The following is a 23,589-nucleotide window of genomic DNA, read 5'->3' on the forward strand; positions in this document are numbered from 1 at the left end:
TTCATTGTTGCAGAATTAATAGTGTTACATGGTAAATTAAAGAATTTAAAAACAATGACATTCTTAATTATTCAAGCTATATTTGTACAATTGTTCGCAAACTAGGTGTTAAGTGTTATGGATAGGTTTTTTAATGGAGAAGACACTACAAACCGTGTTTGTAATTAAGAAAATTAGTATAATTTTGACAAACTTTCTCAACGTTGTCTTCGACGATACAATGTTGGTTAACCGTGCTCTGTGGTAACAAAACATGTTGGTTTAAATTTTGGCTAACATGAGTTCTATTTCATTAAATGGAATGAAACTTCACAGTTCGACAAAATAAATGTTTATGTTTACGAAAATGTGTTGATATATAATCTTGTGATAATTATATGACGATGAGAAGCATTGTTTACATATTTTTTGAATGACCTTCGTATAGTTGCTTTATTATAGGTTTAAGAGAATGTTATTAGTTAAAAGATCTATTTATGTTTTTCTCTAAAGAAAGTATTTAATAGTGTATATAGTTTTGTGATGCATTTTGACTCAAAATCATGTCTGGCATGTGAGAAAGGTAAAAGGTGTTAGAATTTTTATACCTGTAATCATAAAGTTCATCATCAAAGCTTTATTTCTATAAAAGTTCATTGGAATCTTCCAAGCTAGCATTGTCATAGAAATATTAATTTTACTCACTGCTCTAAATATCGGACTTTTTAATACGAGAAGCACTGACATTAAAACCTGTATCATCTACGGAGGAACAGAATAATATACTCTTCAAAAAAAGAAACGCATAGTAGAAACAATGCCCTGAAAATTTTTGATAGTTTTGTCATACCTTTTATTTTTGTATGAATACGATGTATTCGAGTGAAATGAATTCTTTTTTAATGCAATTGTTAACTTTACAGCTATTCTACAAGTCTCACAGACAAAAAGACCTGATTTTGCAAAAGTTTCCTCAAAATTTTGATCTCAATTTTCATTTGTTGAATTACGATGCAATTCCTTCAGGTACAAAGGGGCTATCAAAAGCAGGGGTTCTCGATATTTTGAATCTGGTTTTATCTGAAAAATGACGCTTCCTTAAATTGTTGCATCTGAATGTTGTGTGGCACAAAAAGGAAAATGGGCTACTGGAAGCAGGGGTACCGCAATCTACAGTTGTAAGAGGTTTTAATGTTACACATAGACCATATCTAGCCTATAAAACATTAACCATTAACATCGAACACCCAATGTTCGCAAAAAATATGGTAGACTACGTGTGACATCAGCAGCACAGCATCACTTCCGAGGATTACGCAAATTGCATGAATGTAATGCAAGGACGTCATCTTAAGCATTAGCTATCCCTGAACTGCACAGATCATCTAACAAGACCGTTTTCAGTTGACTACGAATTATTGCAAAAGGATTATTCATGCCGTTGTTCCGACCCCACAACACCCCAAATATCGACTTCAAAGATCTCAGATGAATAGAGTATGACCACAGAATCACTGCTGAACATTTTGGTTAACCTACTAGTTACTAGTCCAGAATATTTATCTGAAAGCTTCTTATAAGTTTAAGAGTGCTAATGCTTTTTAATGAAGGTTAGATAGATAACTGCCTCCAGGACGTTAAAAAGTTGGTGGTGGTAGTGTAATGATATATAAAAAATGGTATTATAAGAAAGTAAGATTGATTTGGTTCGAATAGAATGGACTTTGATGGAAAAAGGTACTCTAACCATGTTCTACCTACACATATCCATTCAATTTTGCAGCATCCTAGAGCCGTATTGTAATCTCACAATACACAGCCACATATGGCTCGTTTGACACACCTATTCTTGCAAAGAAACAACAACCTGTTTCAGTCACAGTCATCTAAATCGCTATATAAATTGAATCCAAATTAAGCAGCATTGAACAAAATGGATTTACATGATTTGCCAAAGACAATCGCATCCCCAGACTCTGCAACAGCTGACTTAAGTTCTACATTTGGAGTGGGAGAGTATTCCTATGCAGTTTTTATTACACACATTTGCTTCCATTAAATGCTGTTTGTGGCTATCTTTTGTGTCTGCGGGGGGCATACCAGATATTGATCTTGAATGGACTTAAACTGACCATAATTTTAAAATTGTTGAGTAATTATGACATTTAGATAGTATTCCTGTTGCTTACCACATTTCTTAAGGAATAACTGTCTTATTTTTCGAATTCATGAAGTGATCAATGGATTGGCTTGTGTGATAATTTGCATAAACACCGAATATAAAATTATCACACAAGCCAATCCATTGATCATCTTCATGAATTCGAAAAATAAGACAGTTTTCCCTTATATTTACATGCTTTGATTCCGCCAATCCACGGACTCCAAGCCTGCTTCTCTCTAGGTGTTGTCTCGCCCTGCACGTGGTTTTTTTTGGAACCGCGCCAAAACATTCATGAAGAAATAAATTACATTTACAATTGGTAATTTTATCTCGGACAAAGACATTGGAAATGTAAATATTGTTTTATCAATGCATCATTTTACTAAATAATCTTTATGTTCAATTTGTCACTAAAATTCTACGACGCGTTTCTTTTTTTGAAGAGTATAGTTAAGAAAACCTTTCTAGTGGTCATAGGTTTGGTGTTGGAGGCTAGGAGTTGAGGGTAGGGTTGTTGTCGTTTTCTCCAAGGGCAACTTATATGTGCTTTAAAATAGTCCATTTTTTTCGTTGAATTAAATGTTGGGCTAAATATTTATATCCTAAAAACTTTTCTATACATTGTCCTAGTGTAAAAGTAAGCCGTCAAATGTACAAGTCAGCAGTTCTCGCAAAAGCCCATCAGTCCCTGCGTATTTGAACAAAAAGAAGAGTGAAGATTTTTTTTATAACTGTCAAATTACACAAAAAATTAATATTTTTTAAAACTATGTCTCAAGATGTTTTCTGTCATGGTTCGTGTGTCCTTTGTTTTTGACTTTCATTATATTTTCATTTAAAAGTGTTAAGATAAGTTTTTCTTTGTTAATTATTTAACAAAAATCATGATGGTGATAAAATAGAATGCACACAATTTTAGCATGTCTTACAGGTTAATATTTGACAGAAGTGGCCTTTTAACTCAACATCTATGTGAGAGTTATCTGTCTTATTAAATGGGTATCGATCGAGCCTTAAAATTTTGTAAGAGAAAATGGTTTTGTGTATCATAAAACATCTGATGTCTGAAATACAAGGTTCACAAAAATTAGCATATCACAGTGTCTCTGGTCTTTACATTGAAGATGTCCATGAGTATAAATACAAAAATTTGCATGTGTGTCTTTACATCCATCAAATACCAATGTTTTAGTACTAGTATAATATTATACACGAAAAGTCCTCTGGGATTTGAATGGTATCATAATATCATGTATACAATTTCCCGCCGGTCCATAACTAACCAAGGCTGTCCATCATTATTATTTATTATCATATAATTAAAAACGATAGCCATAGAATGAGATACTGTAATTGCTAATGTACAGACAAATGCAACTTAGCAAAGAAGAATCTATATTAGCTCACCTGAGCTAAAGGTTCAAGTGATTTTTTACTGATCAAAATTTGTGCATCTTCTGTCATCCTTGTTATCGTAAACTTTCATATTTTCATCTTCTTTTCCAGAACCATTGGCTATTTTCAGTAAAAGCTGACATACAGTATTTTTGAATGAAGGCATTGAAGGTTGTTCAGATGATGAACCATACACTTTGCAAGGGTAGATGATTACAAAAGAAAGAAAATTGGTTATTTAAGAACCATTTGGCCAGGGAAAAAATGAAACCTTAGATAACCTTCCTGATATGGCATAAAAATCATGATCCTAAAGGAAAGTTTGGTGCCATAATGGTTGATCAAAACAAGAAAAAGGTATAAACATGTGAAATATGAAATATGAAAACCGAAGTACTACCGTTAACTGTTCAAATGTTATGGCCGAGGTTTAGGTTAGTAATGGACAAAGTCAAATATTCACTCAAATATTGTTTTTTTTTAAATGGGTCAAACTTTAAGGTCAAGAGGTCAAATTTGGTAGTACCCGAAGAAATAAATATGTTTTGTCAGAAGGAACACCTGTGAAATAAGAAAACAAAGCCCCATCCACTCAAAAGTTATGACCAAGGTTTTAAAGAAATGAGCCTTTTATAAACGTCCATCTAGGAGACTCAATGGACTTGGTGAACTTCCTAGATACGTGATTTCAATCAACTAGATATTAAATTCTGTTACCCCGGTAACTCAAACTTTACAACAAGATAAGCTAATGCCTTTTTTGTTAAAACATGCCTTATCTGGACTAAAAACCTTTTTTGTTTGCCTATAAAAATTTTATTAAGCTATAAAATTAAAAAATAGAATTCTAAGAATAGAAGGGAAGGGAAAATACCCAGAAAAAGTCCAATATTTTAGGTAAATCTCCGTCGAATATTCACCTTGAGATGATTTTAAAATGACGGGTTATACTTGGTTTCAGTTTTTGATTCAAGATTAATCATAAAAAAATGTATGTTTGGGCTGATCATGGCGTTGTTAAGTTTTCTGTGCATTTTTAGTGTTTCTAAATCTCTGGGATATGCATATGCAACAGAGTATTTACGTGAGTATGTGATAAAGGTTTATAAATAACAAAGATTTGATTTTGATTTTAAATATGTCATTCTAGTATTTGTTTAAGGTACATTGATACTCTGATAAGAGAGATAACTCTTAATGACACAAATGTCTATTATTCCTTTGTAAATTTGTCAAGCTTAAGTGCCATTTTTGTCAAATTTTGCCCCGCAAGCCATGCTATAATTGTTTGTATTTTATTCAGTATATATATACATTTCCTTTGGAAAATCATAAAAGTTAAAGAAAAATTTCATATGAGTGAGCAGAGGGTTTATGACCCTTAATGCTGTCTTTAAAAGTTGCAAACAATGTGAAGACAACAATACCCCTCTCCCTCCTTTTGACAATGTTGATAAATATCTTAAGTTTCGAAGAGAGGGGTGTCTTAAAACCGTATACCCAATGAACGGTCTTATATGCATGGAATGCTCTTGTGAAGTATGAAAGCCATAACAACAACCGTTCAAAGGACAGGCTCTTGACGTTTTTAACCTTTCTTTTCATAAATAAATAATTCCCCATACTATTATAACAACGTTACGGTTATTATGGGATTTTTTTTATAACCCCCCTCACACACACACTTTAAAAGCGGAAGGGTATATAGTAATCGGTCCGGCATGTCCGCCCGTCTCTACGTCCGTCCGTCTGTAACAGAAAATCATTTGAGTACCCATCTCTTATCCGCAACTCCTCTCATACCAATGAATGAATTTGATGAAACTTTCACAGAATCTTTATTACATATTGCCATTGTGCACCTCTTATTTTACTTTTTGATTCGACACATATTTTGGGTTTCCCATAGCAAAACATGGACACTGCCATTATATTCATTTGGGAGGCGGGGTTATCATTAAGTGAGCTCACTGCTCACAGTACCTCTAGTTTATGATTGATTGATTTATTGTATACTGTTTAACGTCCCTCTCCAGAATATTTCACTGATATGGAGACGTCACCATTGCCGGTGAAGGGCTGCAAATTTAGGCCTATGCTCGGCACTTACGGCCTTTGAGCAGGGCGGGATCTTTATCGTGCCACACCTGCTGTGACACGGGGCCTCGGTTTATACGGTCTCATCCGAAGGACCGCCCCATTTAGTCGCCTTTTATGACAAGCAAGGGGGTACTGAGGACCTATTCTAACCCGGATCCCCACGGAGGGTCTAGTTTATGAAAAGAAAGATTTAAATCTTCAAGCGCCTGTGGTTCAACCTTAACGGTCAAGTTTAAAGTTTGGTAAAATTTTGCTGAAGTTGTAAAACTTAGATGTCAAGGTCAAGAGGTCATCTATGTTACCCCCCCCCCCCAAGTCTTGGCACAAGAAAAACACTTGAGAACGTGAAAGTCTGAGATTCAAACAATCAAAGCTTATGGACAATGTTAAAGCTCAAGTTTTCTTGAACAAACATACAAACTCCTGGAGAGCTGCAATTTTTGTCCTATACTCGGCACTCAGGGCCATTGAGCATTGTTGGATCTTTTTCGTGCCAGTACCTACTGCGACACAGGACCTCGGTTTATACGGTCTCATCCGAAGAACCGGTTTCCACGTCCCACAGTTGGATTCGAACCCGCGACGTAAGGATCAACTCCTTATCTCGCAGACTGTAGTGCAAACGCTCTAACCACTGCGCCACGCGCGGGCGACGAGAGATGGAAGAAAAACAAGCACTAAATGCCAACGTAATTTTATGTTTCCATATATCTTTTTAAAAAATAGAGCAAATTTAGTTGTTATATGCAATAATATTTTATGAAAATACCAAAAACACTAGCACTGTACATGTGTTGCGAAATGATATAATATTACGTGTATGTATATAAGAAATAACTTAATTTAAATTATCATGCAAGCCACTCGATTGATCACATCATGAAACCAAAAAAATGACTACACGGGTGAAAGATGTTATACATGTACACGTATCTTTTTGTATACATGGGTGATAAATGTTATATCTTTCCGTGCATACGAATAATACATACTATATATATCTTTTAGAGTACATTGCAATTGATCATAAATGCTATGCGTGTACATGTATCTTTCAGTGTACATGGATGATAAATGTTACATCTTTTAATGCACAGAAATGATAAATGTTATATCTTTCAATACATGAATGATATATGTTATATCTTTCCGTGTACATGGATGATAAATGTTAAACATACTAGTAATAGTGTACATGTCATAATGGATGATAAAATTTATATCTTTCCACGTAAGATAAATTTTATATACTTCAGTAAACATGGATGATAAATGTTATATCTTTCAGTATACATGGTTGATAAATGTTATATCTTTCAGTATACATGGATGACTTTGAAGCCTGTCAGAAGTCGATATTTTTCGATATTCAACATGAGGAATACATTATACATGCTAAAGGCAGCATGCATTGGAAAATGTTCGGATATACAGCAAAAAGGTGTTCGTTGCGCTTCAAAACCAATAGTGAAAATCACGTTTGTGCAGAGATTAAAGACTTCCATATTACTGACTGCTCTGTTCAGTTGAAATTTTTTTCACGAAAAGTCACTCATAGATCTGAAGAGAGAACCGAGTGAAAGTAACATTTTTGTAAGTATTGTATATATACGAGGGCTGTTCAATAAATAATGTCTTCGGTGCTCGGAAATAAGCAAAAGACGCTTTTCAATGATTTAGTCTTAATGATTTAACTTAATATTCTCTTTTAATTAAAACACGTGTCCGTGCAATTTCTGATTGTTTTGAGTATGACCCTTAGTATACTGGAAAATGGCAGATCCTATGATTTCCTGGTCTTGTTTCTTCTTTCTGAAAGGTGTTTTAAGTTTGGAAATAGAAACAAGTCAAAAGGTTAAAGATCTGGCGAATATTGTTAATATGAAAAAAACATTAACTTTCTGTTTATCCCTAAAACTCCTTTACTCTTCAGGGCCTGCGGGTTTGGACGCTGTCATAAGACAATTAATGTAGGGGATTCCTGATTCTGGGTCCTTAATCCTCTAATAAAACTTTCAAACTTTTTGCAAAAAATTTGCTTTCTAGACTCCCCCAGAAATTAAACTGTCTCCCCGTATACGAATTTGAACAACAATACCACTAATATTTAAGAAAATTGCATAAATCTGTCTTTGTGCTCTTGCAATTGTTTGCTCTTGCATGTCAGACCTTCGTTGTTTTTGTCAAGAACATCCTATGGTAAATTTTATTTCGAGGGTTTTAAGCAATAAATTCATGTTTGTTTCAATTTAAAACAAATGTGGATAACTACGATTATTGATATTTTTAAATAATTGTTAAGACATTCGTACACGCTGTCGTTTTCACTCATTTTTCAAAATATAGGGTGACCTTTGAGTACTAAGCTTTTTTACCGTCAAACGTATCTTAAAAACAGTGTAAACTACTCCCGAAATGATGTCTATAAAATTTGCTATCTGACTTTATCATACATCATCAGATATTATTTTTTGAAATTAGGCAAACAGTTCACAAGTTGTTATAATTTTTTGTTGGCAAGGACGGTACCCATTTTTGATGCCCATTATATAATTTTTTATCATTTAAATCCACCTGCTCCTTTGTCTATAAAACAGACATTGGTTGCTGTAAATTTCACATATTTCAGTGAATATTTCTTTGAGATTTTTAACAAGTTTTACAGCAGCTTTAATGAAGCTTTTATTTTTACTCTAGTTTACTGAGTCTTTACCATTCATTTATAATGCAGTGTCTCGAATAGCTCTTGTTTTCCAGCTTCTCACAATGAAACTATGTGATGAAAAATGGTCACATAAACTGTTATAAAGATTCAATAGTAAGAGAAAGTCAAGCTTAATGTCATATGATATCTGTATTGCATTTCATACAGTTCAGGACATTATTTATTGAACAGTCCTAGTAAAGAATATACTAAATATTTCAGACATCTGTAAATTTCACTTTGATCCAATCATATGACCTCCAAAAATCTTCGTGTGCAACAAAAAGACTAATATAAATCATTCTATATATAAAAATATTGTTTCTAAAGGATTTTAAGACAGTCCTTTCTTTGGGTTATTTGGTCTTTTTAAAATTTATTTATTTCAAATATTTATATATTAATTTATTATTTGTTTATTTTGATTTGTTTGTAGGAGAGATACATGTGTGGGGACTCTCCGGGAAGTGTGTGTAGTCCAGGCCCTAACTTGACCATACAACTTTATAAAGGAAAAATCAACGCACAGGGGTACAGTTTTCAAATCAAAGTATTATCAAAACATAGTAAGTTATTGACTGTTTTCATTAACAGTTATTCACGCTAAACGTTATATTGTTTACTATAAACTATTGATATTGATTTTTTTGCACAGTTCAAGAAGAGATAAGTGAAATATTCATACATGCATTGTTCTTTCTTAAATACAAAAGAGAAGAGGTGGTTATAATGTTCTGATTTTTTTTCTTCAAACGTACCATAGTTGAAATTCCAAATTGTTGAAAACCGACAAAGCTCTTGTTACAAAAATAAATAAATAAATAAATAAATAAATAAATAAATAAATAAATAAACTTATAAATGAAATATACTTGACACTTTTTAAGCACCAATCCACAGGCGCTTGACGTTTTTAACCTTTAATTTCAAAATTATGATAGTATGGGGAAATTTTATTTTTGAAAAGAAAGGTTAAAAACGTCAAGCGTCTGTGGTTTGACATCATTAAATTAGCACTTGATTTCCAACAAAAGTAACATTGCCATATATTTTCGAGGAGAAGAAGGGAGACGCATTATGTTAATAAGTCCCTGCAAGTGTGTGCTCACTATTGAATGTGTATTGAATTTCAGATATTTTTCAATTGTATTTCAGACCATATCTGGGTAATAGTGGGTGTGATTAGTGGTGTGACAGTTTTTGTTGTAATACTTGCCACCATTACTCTGTACTACTGCTGCTACAAGAAAAACAGATGCAAGTGCTTCAGGTTTCAAAGTCCACCTACTGAGAGAGAACTAACCACTGAAGAGATGCAAATGATTGATTGAATTATCGAAGAAAACATACTTTTAGCCTGCCACTTAATTTGATCTGTAGAGTAACAGTTGATATATTGAATGACTTTCAAACGCTCTGTACATGCTGTATTTTATTCAATTTTTAAAAGTAACTTTTTTATTCTCAAGAAATACATGTAAATTTTAAGATAAACATTAAAATGATGTACACTGTAATTAATTTTCTCTGTGTAGTTGATGATCTGCAAAAGCCTACGTTTCGTGTTAGTTTGCCTTTATTGGGGTTACAACGCCTTTTTCATGGCACCCCAAAATTTACAAAAATGAGCTAAATCTAGTTTCACTGTTAATAAACTAGGTTTATCGGCTGTAAACTATAGTATACAAACCGTGAACTATAGTTAACAATTCATTGACTATAGTTTTCATCTGTAAAAACTATATTTAACGGTTGTTAATTATAGTTTACGAATGCTAATCTAAGTTTATCTGTCTGTAATAAAACGTTAACAATAGATTTTGTTGCTAAACATAGATTTACGTCTGTAAACTATAATTTACAATCGTGAACTATAGTTAAGAGTTGTTAATCATTGTTTCACAAATCGCGAAACTATTTATCAGATCCTTAACTATAGTTAAGAGTTGTAAACCATAGTTTACAAATCGTGAAACTGTATTTATCAGATAATCTATGTTTTGCAATTGCAAATAATTGTTTTCAGTGTTAGATTTAGTTTACGGTTCTGAAACATAGATTATCGCGTGAACTATGGTTTACAGATGTAAAATATAGATTAACGTCGTTAACTCTTGTTTACAGTCCGTAAACTATAGTTTACAGCCGATAAACCTAGTTCATCGACTGTGAAACTATGTTTAACTCATTTTTGTGAATTTGGCATGCCATACCTTTTCACCTCGCGGTAAATTACGCCTATTATCGCGTTTATAAAAAACGCTTTTTGAAAAGACGTTATAACGCATTTTCATGTTTTTTAACCCATAGATTGATTAATCTGTTGTAATAATACCTTTTAACGTTTTATTTTCAGTAGTTTGATCCTTATACGCTTTGAAATCGTATTTAGATACACTTAAAAAAAACTGAAAGTGTCAAAATCTTTATTTTTAAGATTCAGACACTTCCAGTGAATAAATGCCATGTTTAAAAAAGATGTACCGCACCTATGTACATAAACTCTACAAGTAGTAAAGTTTCAAAGGAGACAAAGATATAACTGAAATTATTATACTTCTGTTAAAATGTTTCCTATATAAAGTTAAGAAGGTAAAATAGCTATCTTTGATAGTCCACGCATAGCAAAGCTATACCCCGGGGTATAGTTTTTGCTATCCACCCTCGGAGAATTTTCATGCAATTTTTGCCACCAATTTTGATTTCCAGCGATAAATCTATTGACTGATGATGTCATAATGACTTCAGTAGCATTGTGACGTCATCATGATGTCAGATGATTCTTGTAGTATTATCTTACTCAGAAAAAATCAAACCTCAAAAACTGTACCCTCGACGGTATTATACATCAGTATAATAAAACATTTATCCAATGGTTGTGAGTGGGATAGCTCTTTTATCAAACCCTTGACAGGAAATTCCCCTCGGGCAAGCCCTCGGGGAATAGTTCCCAGTCGCGGGTTTGATAAAAGAGCTATCCCACTCACAACCATTGGATAAGTGTATACTATACTTTTTAGGAATGATAGTGATTATTTTAAAGATAATAAACATGACCCTCGCCAAAATGTCCAAAACGAACAAAACACGAACAACTTAACATCTTATGCAAATAAATGTATACGTCACATCCGTCTACATGGCGCTTGGGGAACATATCAATGTAAGATTGTAATGTTTACTTGTTTTGTAAATTTTTATATTTTCAAAATAGTTTTGTTGTATGGCAGTTTGATTCATTTAAGTTATTAGACGTCACTGGTGATGCCCTTTGCATGTAAACATTTGAATTTGTGAAAATTTACGAGTTGGAAAACTTGTACCATTATTTGTGACGTCACATTTACTTTACAGTCTTGCTTCAATGTGTGACAGAGTCAAGAGAGGGGTCTTTTCAGAAATGTTAGTTTACCTTTCACTCAACTTTCGATTTTTAAAAGAAATTTTAAAGTGATTGCAATGCTCTTTTTATTTAAAACGTCAAATTATTGCAAGGTATTTATTGCAGTCATTGCATGTTCACTGCAAATGGGACACACAATGGAGGGATAATGAGTGAAACTGAAATATACATATACACGCCCCCATTGGATCCACTCCTACTTTATGTAATATAAACACAAACATACATGTAAACAAATCAAAACCAAGAGGGAAAAATACTTAAAAAAAAGAAGACAATGTTACTTGATCATTTAGTATCCTTTGAATTAAAATTCTAAATAGCGTTTTATATAAGAGTAAAGGGGGGGGGGGTATAATCAAGTCTTAGCTCATAAAAAGTTTCTTACCATTAAAATTAAAAGGACTTGAATACAGAGGATGATAGCATTAGTAAACCCCCAGTAAATCCATCTTTTTGATAATATTATTATGTGTTAATTTGCTCTCTTTCAACTCGTAGCAAAAAAAAAAAAAAAATTGGGTTGGTAGCTAGCTAGGTATTGGGTAATTTTTTTCTTAGAAATTTTCAAAATAATTGTTGAAAAAATGAGGGAAAAGGGGTGTGAAAAAAGATATTTATTTCATAGTTGGTCAGGAGCAAGCGCTTGTGGTCTGAGGAGAGGGCAAACCATTTTTTAAAAAATGGCTAAACACAATATTGCAGATTATTGCTTATACTAATAAATTACTTTAATTTTTGATCCCTGTGAGTTTCTATTTAAAATTTTTTTACATTGATTTCTAAGGAATTACAATGTATATCATATAGTAGACTATGTAGAAACCTTCTGGGGGAAAATCTTACAGCACACACACTAGGGATAGCCTATAACCTGTGACCAAATACAGTAAAACTCATTTATAGTACATGTAAGAACACGGATATTGCGAATTCACGGATAAAGTGAAGTTATCTTGGGTCCCCAGCTATATAAATTGAATGAATAAGAATTCCTTTTATGGATATAACGAATTACGGATATAGTGAAGTAATTTCATAGGTCCCAGTGACTTCATTATAACCAAGTTTTACTGTATTAAACCCTTAATACTATCTAGGCATTGTGCATCCAAAGCACAATACTACTGTGCTATAATTTGTTCATTTTTGTTCAAATCCTTTTCTCTAAAACATGTAAAATGCACACATTTTCTATCCTGTATAATGTACATTGTCATATTGGGTCTAAATTGGGTTAATGAAATCTTATTTTTTTCAGAGATAGAAAATGAACATGATCAGGACATCACTCACATGAAATTATTGAAGAGGGCAGTATGAAGAAATGAATTAATCATGGCTTACAACATCCCAGAAAATATGAACATAGGGATTTACACGGGGCAGCCATTGCCCCAGAACATTATGATAGCCCAGCACAATCCACAGGGCTCATCTCATACTCAGTCTCTTGGCTTACCCACACGCTCAAGTGAGCTGCACTCGGTATCAACGACCCACTTCACTCACACCAAAACACCAGGGTACATAATGGTTCCCACTAACAGTATCCCACGAACAACTCTGAAAACCAGCACCACTAGTTCTGAAACCAAGCTCATGAAACCTCAGATTCTGGAAAAAATGAGAGCATTGAGAGACAGGGGAAAGTACTGTGATCTGGCCATTGATGTGAAAGGAGTCCGATTTCATGCTCACCGAAATATATTGGCCGCTTGGAGTCCATACTTTGATTGCCAGCTTCTAAGCGAGAATAATGTGATGAGGGATCTGTTGATTGTGAATTATGACAGTTACGAGGTCTTCTCGGATTTGTTGGACTTTCTATACTCTGGTACAATTGCTCCCAGGGAGACGAATTTTCTGCAGCTTCTTCACTTGGCAGTGAGCTTTCAGATAGATCTTCTGAAACACTACTGTGAAGAATTTTTGAGAAGTAACCTACATTTGGGAAATTTTCTGAGCACCTATTTCTTGTCCAGAAAGTACAACCTGAAGTCCTTGGAGGAGTTCATTGTAAGCTTTATCCAGGCAAACTTATCTGATGTTGTGAAACAGAATGAATTCCTAACTCTTCCAGCAGATCGCTTCAATGCAATTCTATCAAAAGGCTACATGGTGGATCTCAAGCCCGAAATCAAACTCTTCCTTATCATAAGCTGGGTGGGGTACGAGGTTCGAGATCGGGAGTGTTTTCTCATCCAGCTGTTGAGGCATATTGATTGGTCGATCGTAGCAAGTGATTTCCTGCTGGAAATTAGCAGAACGGAGAACTTTTTTACAACCCACGAATCAAGTCTCTATCTGTTGTTGCAGACATTGTACAGCTCTGGTATATCACTTGGTCCATACACAGACCATTTTCCGAGCCTTCGCCAAACTTACTCACACATGCTTAATGATATGGTCATAGCGGGCTTAATTGAGGCATACGAAGAAGAATTTTACCCAGTTACTGCGTCTGGAGTTTGTACCAAGTTTCTAAGGTCAGATGCTTGCGTGGGCACAGATAACTATTACCATACAACAATGGAGGTTGAAAAGACATGGGAGGAATTACGAAGTGCTGTATTTAGCCCATCTACCCAACAAACCAACATCTATGAAAGACAAATTCATGAGGTGGAAAAAGAAAACAAATTGCACTATCAAAATCAAGGTTTTATGCAACAGACAGTTGAAAATTTTCATGTTGAAGAGGAAAGCAAATCTCAAAGGAAGTTTGTTGAGGAAGAAAGCAAGTCTCATAAACGAAAAGGGAAACCTCGCCGAAAAGGGGCATCAACAAGGTCACCAGAGAGAGAAGCCGTCATGGAGAAAAATGTCAAAATCTCCCCAAGGAGAGGAAAGAGATCAATTCATGTCCAGGAGGTTGTGGATGAAGAAAGGGACAGGGGATCATCCAGGAAAAGACGTAGATTTTCTAGAAGAGGAAGAAGATCTGTGAAGAGAGAACCAGAGCCTGTTTCAGAGAGTGACGAAGATGAGGCAGAAGGAGAGGAAGAGGAGCAGCAAACAAAAGCTGCAGAAAATCCAGAGGATGAAAACGAGGAGGAAAATGAAAATATTGTTAATGAAGACCAGGAAGAGGATGAGAATGAAGAAGAAGAAAAAGATGAAGAAGATGAGAATGATGGAGAGGAAGATCAGGAAGATGGGGAGGAAGAAGACAATCTCGGTAACACAGGTGCAGATTACGAGGATCCAGAAATGCTGGCTGAATCGGAAGAAGAATGGGTTCCTGAGGAAGAAAGAAAACCAGAAACCAAAGAAAGAAGTATCAGGAGATCCAGCAGACCAGCCAAGCCTTCCAGTCGGGCCCAGAAGAAGAAATACCCGAGGCTAGGACCGTCGAGGCTAGCATCGATACATCCTAGTAGAAAGAAAATCCAAAACAAGGCAACAATACAGTGTGACCTTTGTGAATATGAAACAGACACTAAAGCAAGACTTGAAACTCATGTAAAGCGTATTCATGAATGTCACATGACCTACAAATGCATGCTCTGTAACTACTCAACAAAATGGAACAAAGGATTTACTGATCACCTGAAAAAAGCCCATTTCCGAGGTCCTCCATTTAAATGTTTAGAATGTGACTTTACTGACAAGAAGCTGCATGTAGTCCTGGCACATAGAAGTAAGCATGTTGTGGATCGCCCGCATGCTTGTGATTTCTGTGATCAGCGGTTCAAAACCAGAAACAATGCGCTGGCTCACATAAAAGTTCATTCAGGTTTGACTTCTTTTTCGTATTTGCTCTTTTATTACTTACAATTTCGTTAGATATTTTATTCAAATTTTTTAATGTCCCCTCTATAACAATCAGACTAAACCAGACCTATTTACACTATCACATAGAGGATCCTCTGTGCAGTAGTGTAAATTGAGGTCTGATTATTTAAAAAGGTTTGAAGGTTTAATTGTCGGTACTGTGCTTGTGAGAAAAAAAGTAGACCAAAATCATGAAATAATATATACAAACAAATAATTCTTACGATAGAAAATTTTTTAACATTTTACAATGTACCTTTTGATTTTGTAGGACTGAGGCCATTTGAGTGTGATATTTGCCACAGAACTTTTGCCACAAAGAACACAATGGAGCAACACATGGTGACACACAGCAGTGACAGGCCTTACTTGTGTGATCAGTGTGGCTTCTCCTCAAAGTTCCAGTCTCACCTCATCTCTCATAAACGAATACACACAGGTGAGATATAATTATACAATGTATTTTCTCTTTGTTACTCTGATCTACCTCTGGGTATTAAGTAACCAAAAAAAGCATCTATTCATTTTCTGGGTGTAATGATTTGGCAGTTTTTAAAATTATATTTGTACAGTGAAACCTGCTTTTAAGTAAACATGCACCGGGAGACATATTTTGCTTTGAAGTAGACAGAGTGTAAGATTAGACAATGTTAAGAACATGGAAAATGGAAAAAGGGGAATATAAAAATAAGTGTTAAAATTCATAGTGAAATGAAGTGTGCAAGGTGTGTCAGAATAGACAGTGTCCTTGCATAATACAGGGAAAATAAGAGCTAATATGTTGGTGTCCTTGCTTTACCTCTATGTAATGGAATTTTTCAGGTGATCTGTATCCATGCAGCTATCCACAGTGTACCTACAGAACTCCAAAGAAAAGTCAGTTGAAATGTCACATGAAGAGCCACCTCAATATCCGCCAACACATTTGCACCACATGTAACAAAGCCTTCATTGAGAAAAGCCATCTAGTCCGACACCAAAAAATCCACCTGAACGAAAAACCCTACCAATGTCAAGAATGTGACTACAAGACAACTCGCCCTGATAAGATGAAGGAGCACTTTGCAAAGCATCATGGTCCAGAGCCTTCGGTGAAAACGCCATACAAACAGAGGAAGCCACGAACCCGTAAGGTTAAGCATGCACCACCTTCGTTCCCGCATTTCGATCATGCTGCCTACACAATGCCCCCCGCTCAAGTACAGGGTCAGGGTGATCACGGAGCGTACACCATTCAGGACAAAGATCCTCCAAGGCAGTCGGATTTCAATTCCTTCATTCAAGACATTCGCATGCATCTTGCCGAGAACAGCAATGGCGGAAATATGGAAGGCATGACAATTGTCAATGTTCCCATCATGGCTGACCAGATAGTAGATGCTGCTGTGGGGAACAATAGATTGAACATTGCTGATGCCCCACAGAATTCTGCCCCTACTTCCACTGCAATGACGATAATTCATGATGAACACCAGGCATATGTAGCTCACCACAGCATACAGCAACCAAATACCACTTTACAACAAAACATGGTGCAAGGCCAGAACCAGGACTATGGGGGACTTGGTGCTTTCATGGCACTGTTTTAGGACACTGATTGTATGAAACTTTTTTTTTAAATAAAGGAATGTCATTAACTCCACCCATTTTTTACCTCCCGTATACCTCCTTAAAAAATTGAAGGAAAAAACCTTGGAGCTAGTCATTTCATCATGAAATTAACTAACAAATCAAGTACATTGTATTGGCACATAAAAATATAGTTTTTCATGATCAGCATTTGTATATGAATTTGATATCATGTTTGTAATTGGTTGTATATTTATTTGTTTATGTATGCAATATTCATACATGACCTACCATAGTATTTAATTATTAAATATATAATTAAATATGACTACTATTTTTCAGTTTGTTTACTGAGACTGCTCATCTTTGAAGACATAGAATAAAATTTTGTTAAATTGTATGCCAAATTTTCAACTTGAAATCCTGAAAAGGAATATAATTAGTTCAGATTAATGACTCAGATTTAATTAAGTCAGGTCACTAAAATGTGTTCTTGGACAGGAGAGAAATATTATTGATCTCAACAAATTATTAGTATTTATTTATTGAATTATATATATTTTTAGACTGTTTGTTAATTCATGCTTATTTACATACATGCATTCTTGATCTTGGTCTTCCAACTGAAAATTGATAGCACTGATCTACATGAAAGGGGAAAAAAAACTTTCAGTCAATTTGCCATTGTGGATGGAGGGCACTGTATGGCAAGACTTCCTCTTGGGGAATATTATTAATGTAGTGAGTCTTCTCTTGTAAAAGTCTTGCATCAAAGCCTCTTTCCTAAAATAATATTGAGGTACATGTATACCTTTCCAGGGGTAATATACATTATACCAGTCTTATCATCAGGTTATATTTCCTATAAAGAACTATATGCGGTATATTGCATATATTTGACACTGTTTTAGGTAAGACGAATGTAAACCCTTAAAAAATTGAAGGAAAAAACATTCATATTAAGACTACATAGCCCCAATCAAACTTTGATGGAGATATATTTAATTAAGTTCTTAAACAGGGGAGTATATGCTGACTTCAAAGCACTGAATATTTTCATTAGTAATGATGCCATATGTACGTAATGACGTCACAAACATGACGTAAATTTCAGTTTTTTATGAATTTTACAGAAAATTGTACATATTTCGTCGATATTTTGAGTAAAAGTCACCGAGCGCATGTGTGTTCAGGATCAATATTTTGATATAATGTGTAGAATGATAATATCAATGAAATATGTCAATGTTGTTTCTGAACAAACTTGCGCTCTATAAATTTTAAAGCTAAAATTGGTGAAATTTTGTCCTCTTTCTGAAAAAGGATATAAAATCGGACTAGTTTGTGACGTCATAAAAACAAAAATTGTGAATACACTGCTTTGACACTATAATATTTTCTGTTAATTTATATTTCTCATACAATTTATTGAATTCAGCACATTTCAGAAAGTTTTCAAAATTTGACTTTTGCCTCTTTCCTCAAAAAATATTGAGGTACATGTATACCAGGCATTTGGGCAAATATATGCAATATACCGCATATAGTTCTTTCTTCAATCCTAATGGGTAAACATTTGGATTGCTGATGTCCCAATTTTTAGTGCAGTTATATTGTCTAAACAAAAAAAAAGAAGACTTTTAAAGAGTACAATTTAGAAAATGAAAATTATGATTTTTTTTTTCAAATATACTGGTTATATTACCAAGAGATAAAAAAACACGCACTTGAGGAACACATGTCATCTGATCTTAAGTAGCTATAGCTTGTCACAAAATTTATTCACGGTATCAAAATCGTAAAAAAGTATGTCTTCGTGGGGTTAGGGTTTAATCACGAATAGAATATGTACGATCTACTGATGAACTGACTGCCGGAAGTTTTATTGTCACCAATGACGACGGCGTCTCTAAACTGATAGGTATGCAAGAATAAATAATTAATTTACTAAGGTAAGGGATAATTATCTTCGCTAACTCGTTAAATTATTCAAGCTTTATCCATTCACGTATTTTACGAAGAACGATTCATCTAAGCGGACTCGATCACGTAATATTGCACAGCAATACTCTCTAAATATAACCACTAAAAAATATACGAAGGGAAGTTTGCTGCATTAAAAACTAGTCCTTTTTTTTTCGAAATAACTGGTTCACTATAGAGCAATAAAAATGTTATTTTTAAAAGTCACACAATTGGAAAGGTTTTTGCATCCAGTGAAAATAAACTGATTTGGACTTGGATTTAATTAACATTATCTAATGATATTAAGATAATTAATCTTTTTTGAAAAAAAAAAAAATCATTCATTTGACTACAATATTCAGTAACATGTATGAAATTTAGAGCCCAGTTTTCTGTCTTTAGTAGTATGAAGGGAGAATAAATTAAAAAAATGGTATATTGAACTTTTTTTTTTAAAAGGATAAATGAAGAAAATGATAGTTAAGTGACCTTGTTGCTGACAATGACCTGGTAACTTAAAGAAGAAAGACTATGCAGTAACTTCAGTACTCTGATGACAGGAATACACCCAGATATGGTATTTATTTTATCCTAATAAACTTAATTTATAGTGTAACAAATCAAAATGCAGAATACCAACAACTACAAGTCATGAAAGGGGAAAAAATGAAGAAAGTTTATTAAATATAGAATACAATATTCAGTCAGTTTCTTTATGTATACATAATATTTATTTTTTATTTTCTTAGAATTTATGGATAAGGCCTAAATTGAAATATTGTTTATTTGCAGTTGCCTACCGACCCACTGAAAATGCACCTGACCCAAACTTTTTTTTAGCAATTTTGTAATTTTTTTTTTTCAAATTTTTCGGGATATTGAAACTTTCTTTTTCAATTTTTTCTTTATCAATCAGTAGTTTATACCAAGAGTGGAGCGTATTTAAGGGGAATAACTGTCTTATTTTTCAATTTCATGAAGTGATCAATCGATTGGCTTGCGTGATAATTTGCATAAACGCCGAAGGCGTTTATGCATATAATTATCATGAAAGCCAATCGATTGATCATCTTCATGAAAATGAAAAATCTGACAGTTATTCCTTATATTTACATGCTTTGATTCCGCCAATCCACGTGCTCCAAGCCCTGCTTCTGCCTAGCTGTTTGTACCGCCCTGCACGTGGTTTTTTTGGAACCGCGCCAAAACATTGATAGGGAAATAAAGTACATTTACAATTGGTAATTTTATCTCGGACAAAGACATTGGAAATGTAAATATTCATGTATAGTAAACCTATGAAGAACTCTATTTTATGTTATCTATAACAGAAGTCTGAAAATAATTTTTTTTTTCGAAGAAAAAAAAGAATGCCTACCTACTTACCCAGTCTGAAAATCATAGGTCGGCAACTGCAAAGAAAGAATTTTTTAAGCTTGGCCTAAGATTAGTAGGTGATTTTGATTTAAATAAGATATTTTTAATTCACTTTCTTTTATAGCCTGGAAAGAAAAAAGGAGGAAAGAAGTCTGGGAAAAAATCTGGGAAAAAAGGGGGGAAGAAAGGAGGGAAAAAATCGGCCAAGTCGAGGAGTCAGTCAGCAAAGTCAGAGAAGGGAGATAAATCTGCCCCTGACATAATGAGTCCAGCTGCCATGGAAAATCTCTACTACATTGCACATGATGCTCCTGATGCTCTTGACAAGAGAGGGTTTGGTTGGCCTGATGCTGGGAAAAAGAAAGGGAAAAAAGGAAAAGGGAAAAAGAAGAAAAAATAAGGAAAATTTCCCTTAGGATTCATTATTAGGACTATATTAGATTTATTTATGAAGTGTTTTTGTGATGCATGTAGAAGTGGCCATTTAGATAATCATGATCTCATTGTATGTATGCAATGAAATATGTAGCTGTGCCAAATACTGCAACAATTTAATTATAGATGTACTGCACCAATGTCTGCTAGCAGTGACTAAATGTCACGTTTGTCAAGTACAAGGATGCAGATAATGGGCTATTATGGAAGTTCACTTTGCCTCTGTAAGGCATTGAAAGGAACTTCAGTTACCTAATACTTCTTCCAGTAAAAATATACCCAATTGTAGGTCCATTTCCCAAATTAATTGAGAGGAGTTAGTGTGGTACAGAATATATATTTGATCTTTAAAACTGCATGTTCATCGATTCAGTTTTATGCCAGGAAAACTTAAATTAAAATAGCCCCAAGTTTTAAATGCCAAGTTTGAATATTAATTTCAAAGATTTCAGAAACATAGCAGTAATTGTGGCACATAGGGTTTATTATGTTCAAATAAATTGAAGTATAATGATATATTATGATTTTGCTATGGAAATTATGAAAGCATTGGGGTGCATGAAATTGTTGTGTTTTTGTTGGGCACTTAAAAACATAAAATCTAGAATATTGGTGCTGTTTGTTTACATATAATGATACCGAAATGAGTGCATATATGTTTGAGAGAATTCATTTTGTACATTTTATTTCACTAACATTACCGGACAGCATGTAAGAAGAATTAAACTGTGATTTTTGGTGACGGGTATAATCTGTATTCTTGTAGAGAAATACAGCTTAAATTTTATTACAGTATGTGAATGGTAAAATCATATTTGAAAAAAAACTATCCAAACATAAATTAATTGTTGTCCCCATTTGACCTATTTCAGATTGAACAAAAGGAGTACTGTAGTTGTTTTTTCGTAGACGTACATTAATTCATAACAAACTGTCTTCTGATGTTTTGTTTATAAAGTCCATTTTACTAGCACAAATTCTACACAATATTTCAAGATAGCTCAAACAGCTTTCTTGATTCGATATCTTCCTCATTTGGAAGAATATGGCATCTTTTTTTTCATATGAAAATATAGGTGCATTTCAGTTGACAACAGTGGTTCGAGATTTATGAGCTACAGGTAATTGTGTCCATGAACTGCAATATGTGTGCAAAAAGAAATCTATATATTTACATGTAATATTATAACATTAACAGAATTTACATATATTAGATCAGCATTTTATATTAGACTGTTCTGTAGATGCTTGCAGGTTTACAGTTTCAACAGTTGAAACCAGTGTTTACAAATAATAATTTGCTTTCAACTTTCCCTGACTTATTTTTCACAGGGTTTCTAGTAATATAAACTGGATTTGATGCAGGGTGCCTTTATTTAGTGATATTTTTTAAGTGCTGTGAATTGATATAATAGAGAGGTTTAGCAAGCTCACTTGTACGTGTACATGTACGTGTAAACTACAAGTTATAATTACACGTACACGTTAACATTTTTTTCTTGTTTAGCAAAGTATAACCTGTACTTGTACTTGTAAGTTTTTAAATGTAAAAGTGGTTTACATTTAAAAATCATCTGCAGAAGCAATAATTTTAATACGTATATCATTGTTCTACATAAATATATGCATGTACTTATGAAAAAAAGATTGTACAGAGTTCTTACATTTTCAATCGGTCAAAGTCTTTTTCGAAAATCTAGATGTTGTAATTTTAACTCCCTATAATTTAATATTTTTCAATTACTGACGTTCAGTTTTTATATCAGTATTTGCATTAAATATTCAGGTTTCAGCAAAAAGCACACTTTTTGAAAAATAAACAGCAGTTAAAGAATTATAAGCTACAAGTTTTAACTTACGTGTATTTGGCAATGTACACGTAATTTATAAGAAGATACGTGTAGAAATTCGTCATTAGCAAAAAGTGATGACGTAATGCACAGATTTCTGGTGCTACACGTACACGTACGCGTACACGTTGGTTTGCTAAACCTCTCTATTGTTATAGACTGAAATACATGTAATATTCACCACTTCCTTTTTGCATATTTTTGGAAAAATATAATATGTATAAGTATTTTTTTTTAAAGAAATAATATTATCATACAAAACAGATATTTTTAACAAAACAAAACTTATTTTATATGGAGGTTTATATGTTTGTAGTGTTCAGTTATTTGCTGTGATGTGTCAAATTTAACATAAATGTGCCAAAGATCAGATGTTGATTTCCTTCCTTGCAAAAATGATTACGATAATTTAGTTGTATGGCTACGTACTGTTTTGATGTCTGAATTCCATTTTTAAAAAGTTTTCTATTACATTATATATTTTATTTAGTTTTCTTGTTTGATTCTTAGGAAATTAAAGAGGTCTTTGTACTTTTAAGAAATGTCTCAATTGCTCAATATAACTTCTGAATTTATTATAGGAGGTAGACAAATTAACCATTAGCCGAAATCTGTAAAATATCTGTGATAATAGTCAATAATTCAAAAATTACTGCTGTTTTACAAGATATAGAAATGTTGAGATATGTAAATTTTAACAATAAAATAATATAAAAAGGAACATTTTTCTCTATAATATAGCAAATAACAAACAATTCAAGATTTATCTCCCTTAGAATGTGCTTATTAACAATATAACTTAAGAGGAAATGTTCAGTCAACTCTGTTTAGCCATTACTTTGATTGATAGGAAGCAACTCTATGTATTCAT

The 23,589-nt window shown here is 33.6% G+C and overlaps 2 protein-coding genes and 1 long non-coding RNA gene across 6 annotated transcripts; all 3 read left to right on the forward strand.

The window, feature by feature from the left end:
* Nucleotides 1-4,488: 4,488 nt before the first annotated feature.
* LOC134240750 (uncharacterized) lies at nt 4,489-9,754 on the forward strand. Its single transcript, XR_009986513.1, has 4 exons — nt 4,489-4,622; nt 6,959-7,231; nt 8,779-8,908; nt 9,498-9,754. It is a non-coding gene; the product is annotated as an uncharacterized LOC134240750 (long non-coding RNA).
* A 1,712-nt stretch (nt 9,755-11,466) lies between these two features.
* LOC134240732 (uncharacterized) lies at nt 11,467-17,406 on the forward strand. 3 transcript variants are annotated; one of them, XM_062722795.1, is made up of 5 exons: nt 11,489-11,505; nt 11,697-11,744; nt 13,007-15,484; nt 15,794-15,961; nt 16,345-17,406. In XM_062722795.1, exons 3-5 carry the CDS (start codon nt 13,084-13,086, stop codon nt 17,109-17,111), a joined length of 3,336 nt encoding a protein of 1,111 aa, XP_062578779.1. In that variant the 5' UTR covers nt 11,489-11,505; nt 11,697-11,744; nt 13,007-13,083; the 3' UTR covers nt 17,112-17,406. The 3 variants fall into 3 exon arrangements, with proteins under 3 accessions (XP_062578780.1, XP_062578781.1, XP_062578779.1); XM_062722796.1 differs by lacking the exon at nt 11,697-11,744 and having other exon boundaries at nt 11,467-11,505; nt 16,345-17,405; XM_062722797.1 differs by lacking the exon at nt 11,697-11,744 and having other exon boundaries at nt 11,473-11,505; nt 13,013-15,484.
* Nucleotides 17,407-18,970: 1,564 nt separating this feature from the next.
* Nucleotides 18,971-21,804, forward strand: LOC134240751 (small lysine-rich protein 1-like). 2 transcript variants are annotated; one of them, XM_062722832.1, is made up of 3 exons: nt 18,971-19,043; nt 19,516-19,633; nt 20,558-21,804. In XM_062722832.1, exons 2-3 carry the CDS (start codon nt 19,610-19,612, stop codon nt 20,831-20,833), a joined length of 300 nt encoding a protein of 99 aa, XP_062578816.1. In that variant the 5' UTR covers nt 18,971-19,043; nt 19,516-19,609; the 3' UTR covers nt 20,834-21,804. The 2 variants fall into 2 exon arrangements, with proteins under 2 accessions (XP_062578816.1, XP_062578815.1); XM_062722831.1 differs by lacking the exon at nt 18,971-19,043 and having other exon boundaries at nt 19,506-19,633.
* Nucleotides 21,805-23,589: the final 1,785 nt, after the last annotated feature.

The sequence above is a fragment of the Saccostrea cucullata genome, unplaced genomic scaffold, assembly GCF_032062105.1.
Source record: "Saccostrea cucullata isolate Sc308-1 unplaced genomic scaffold, CSIRO_AGI_Scuc_v1 ctg906, whole genome shotgun sequence".
Classification (NCBI taxonomy): Eukaryota; Metazoa; Mollusca; class Bivalvia; order Ostreida; family Ostreidae; genus Saccostrea; species Saccostrea cuccullata.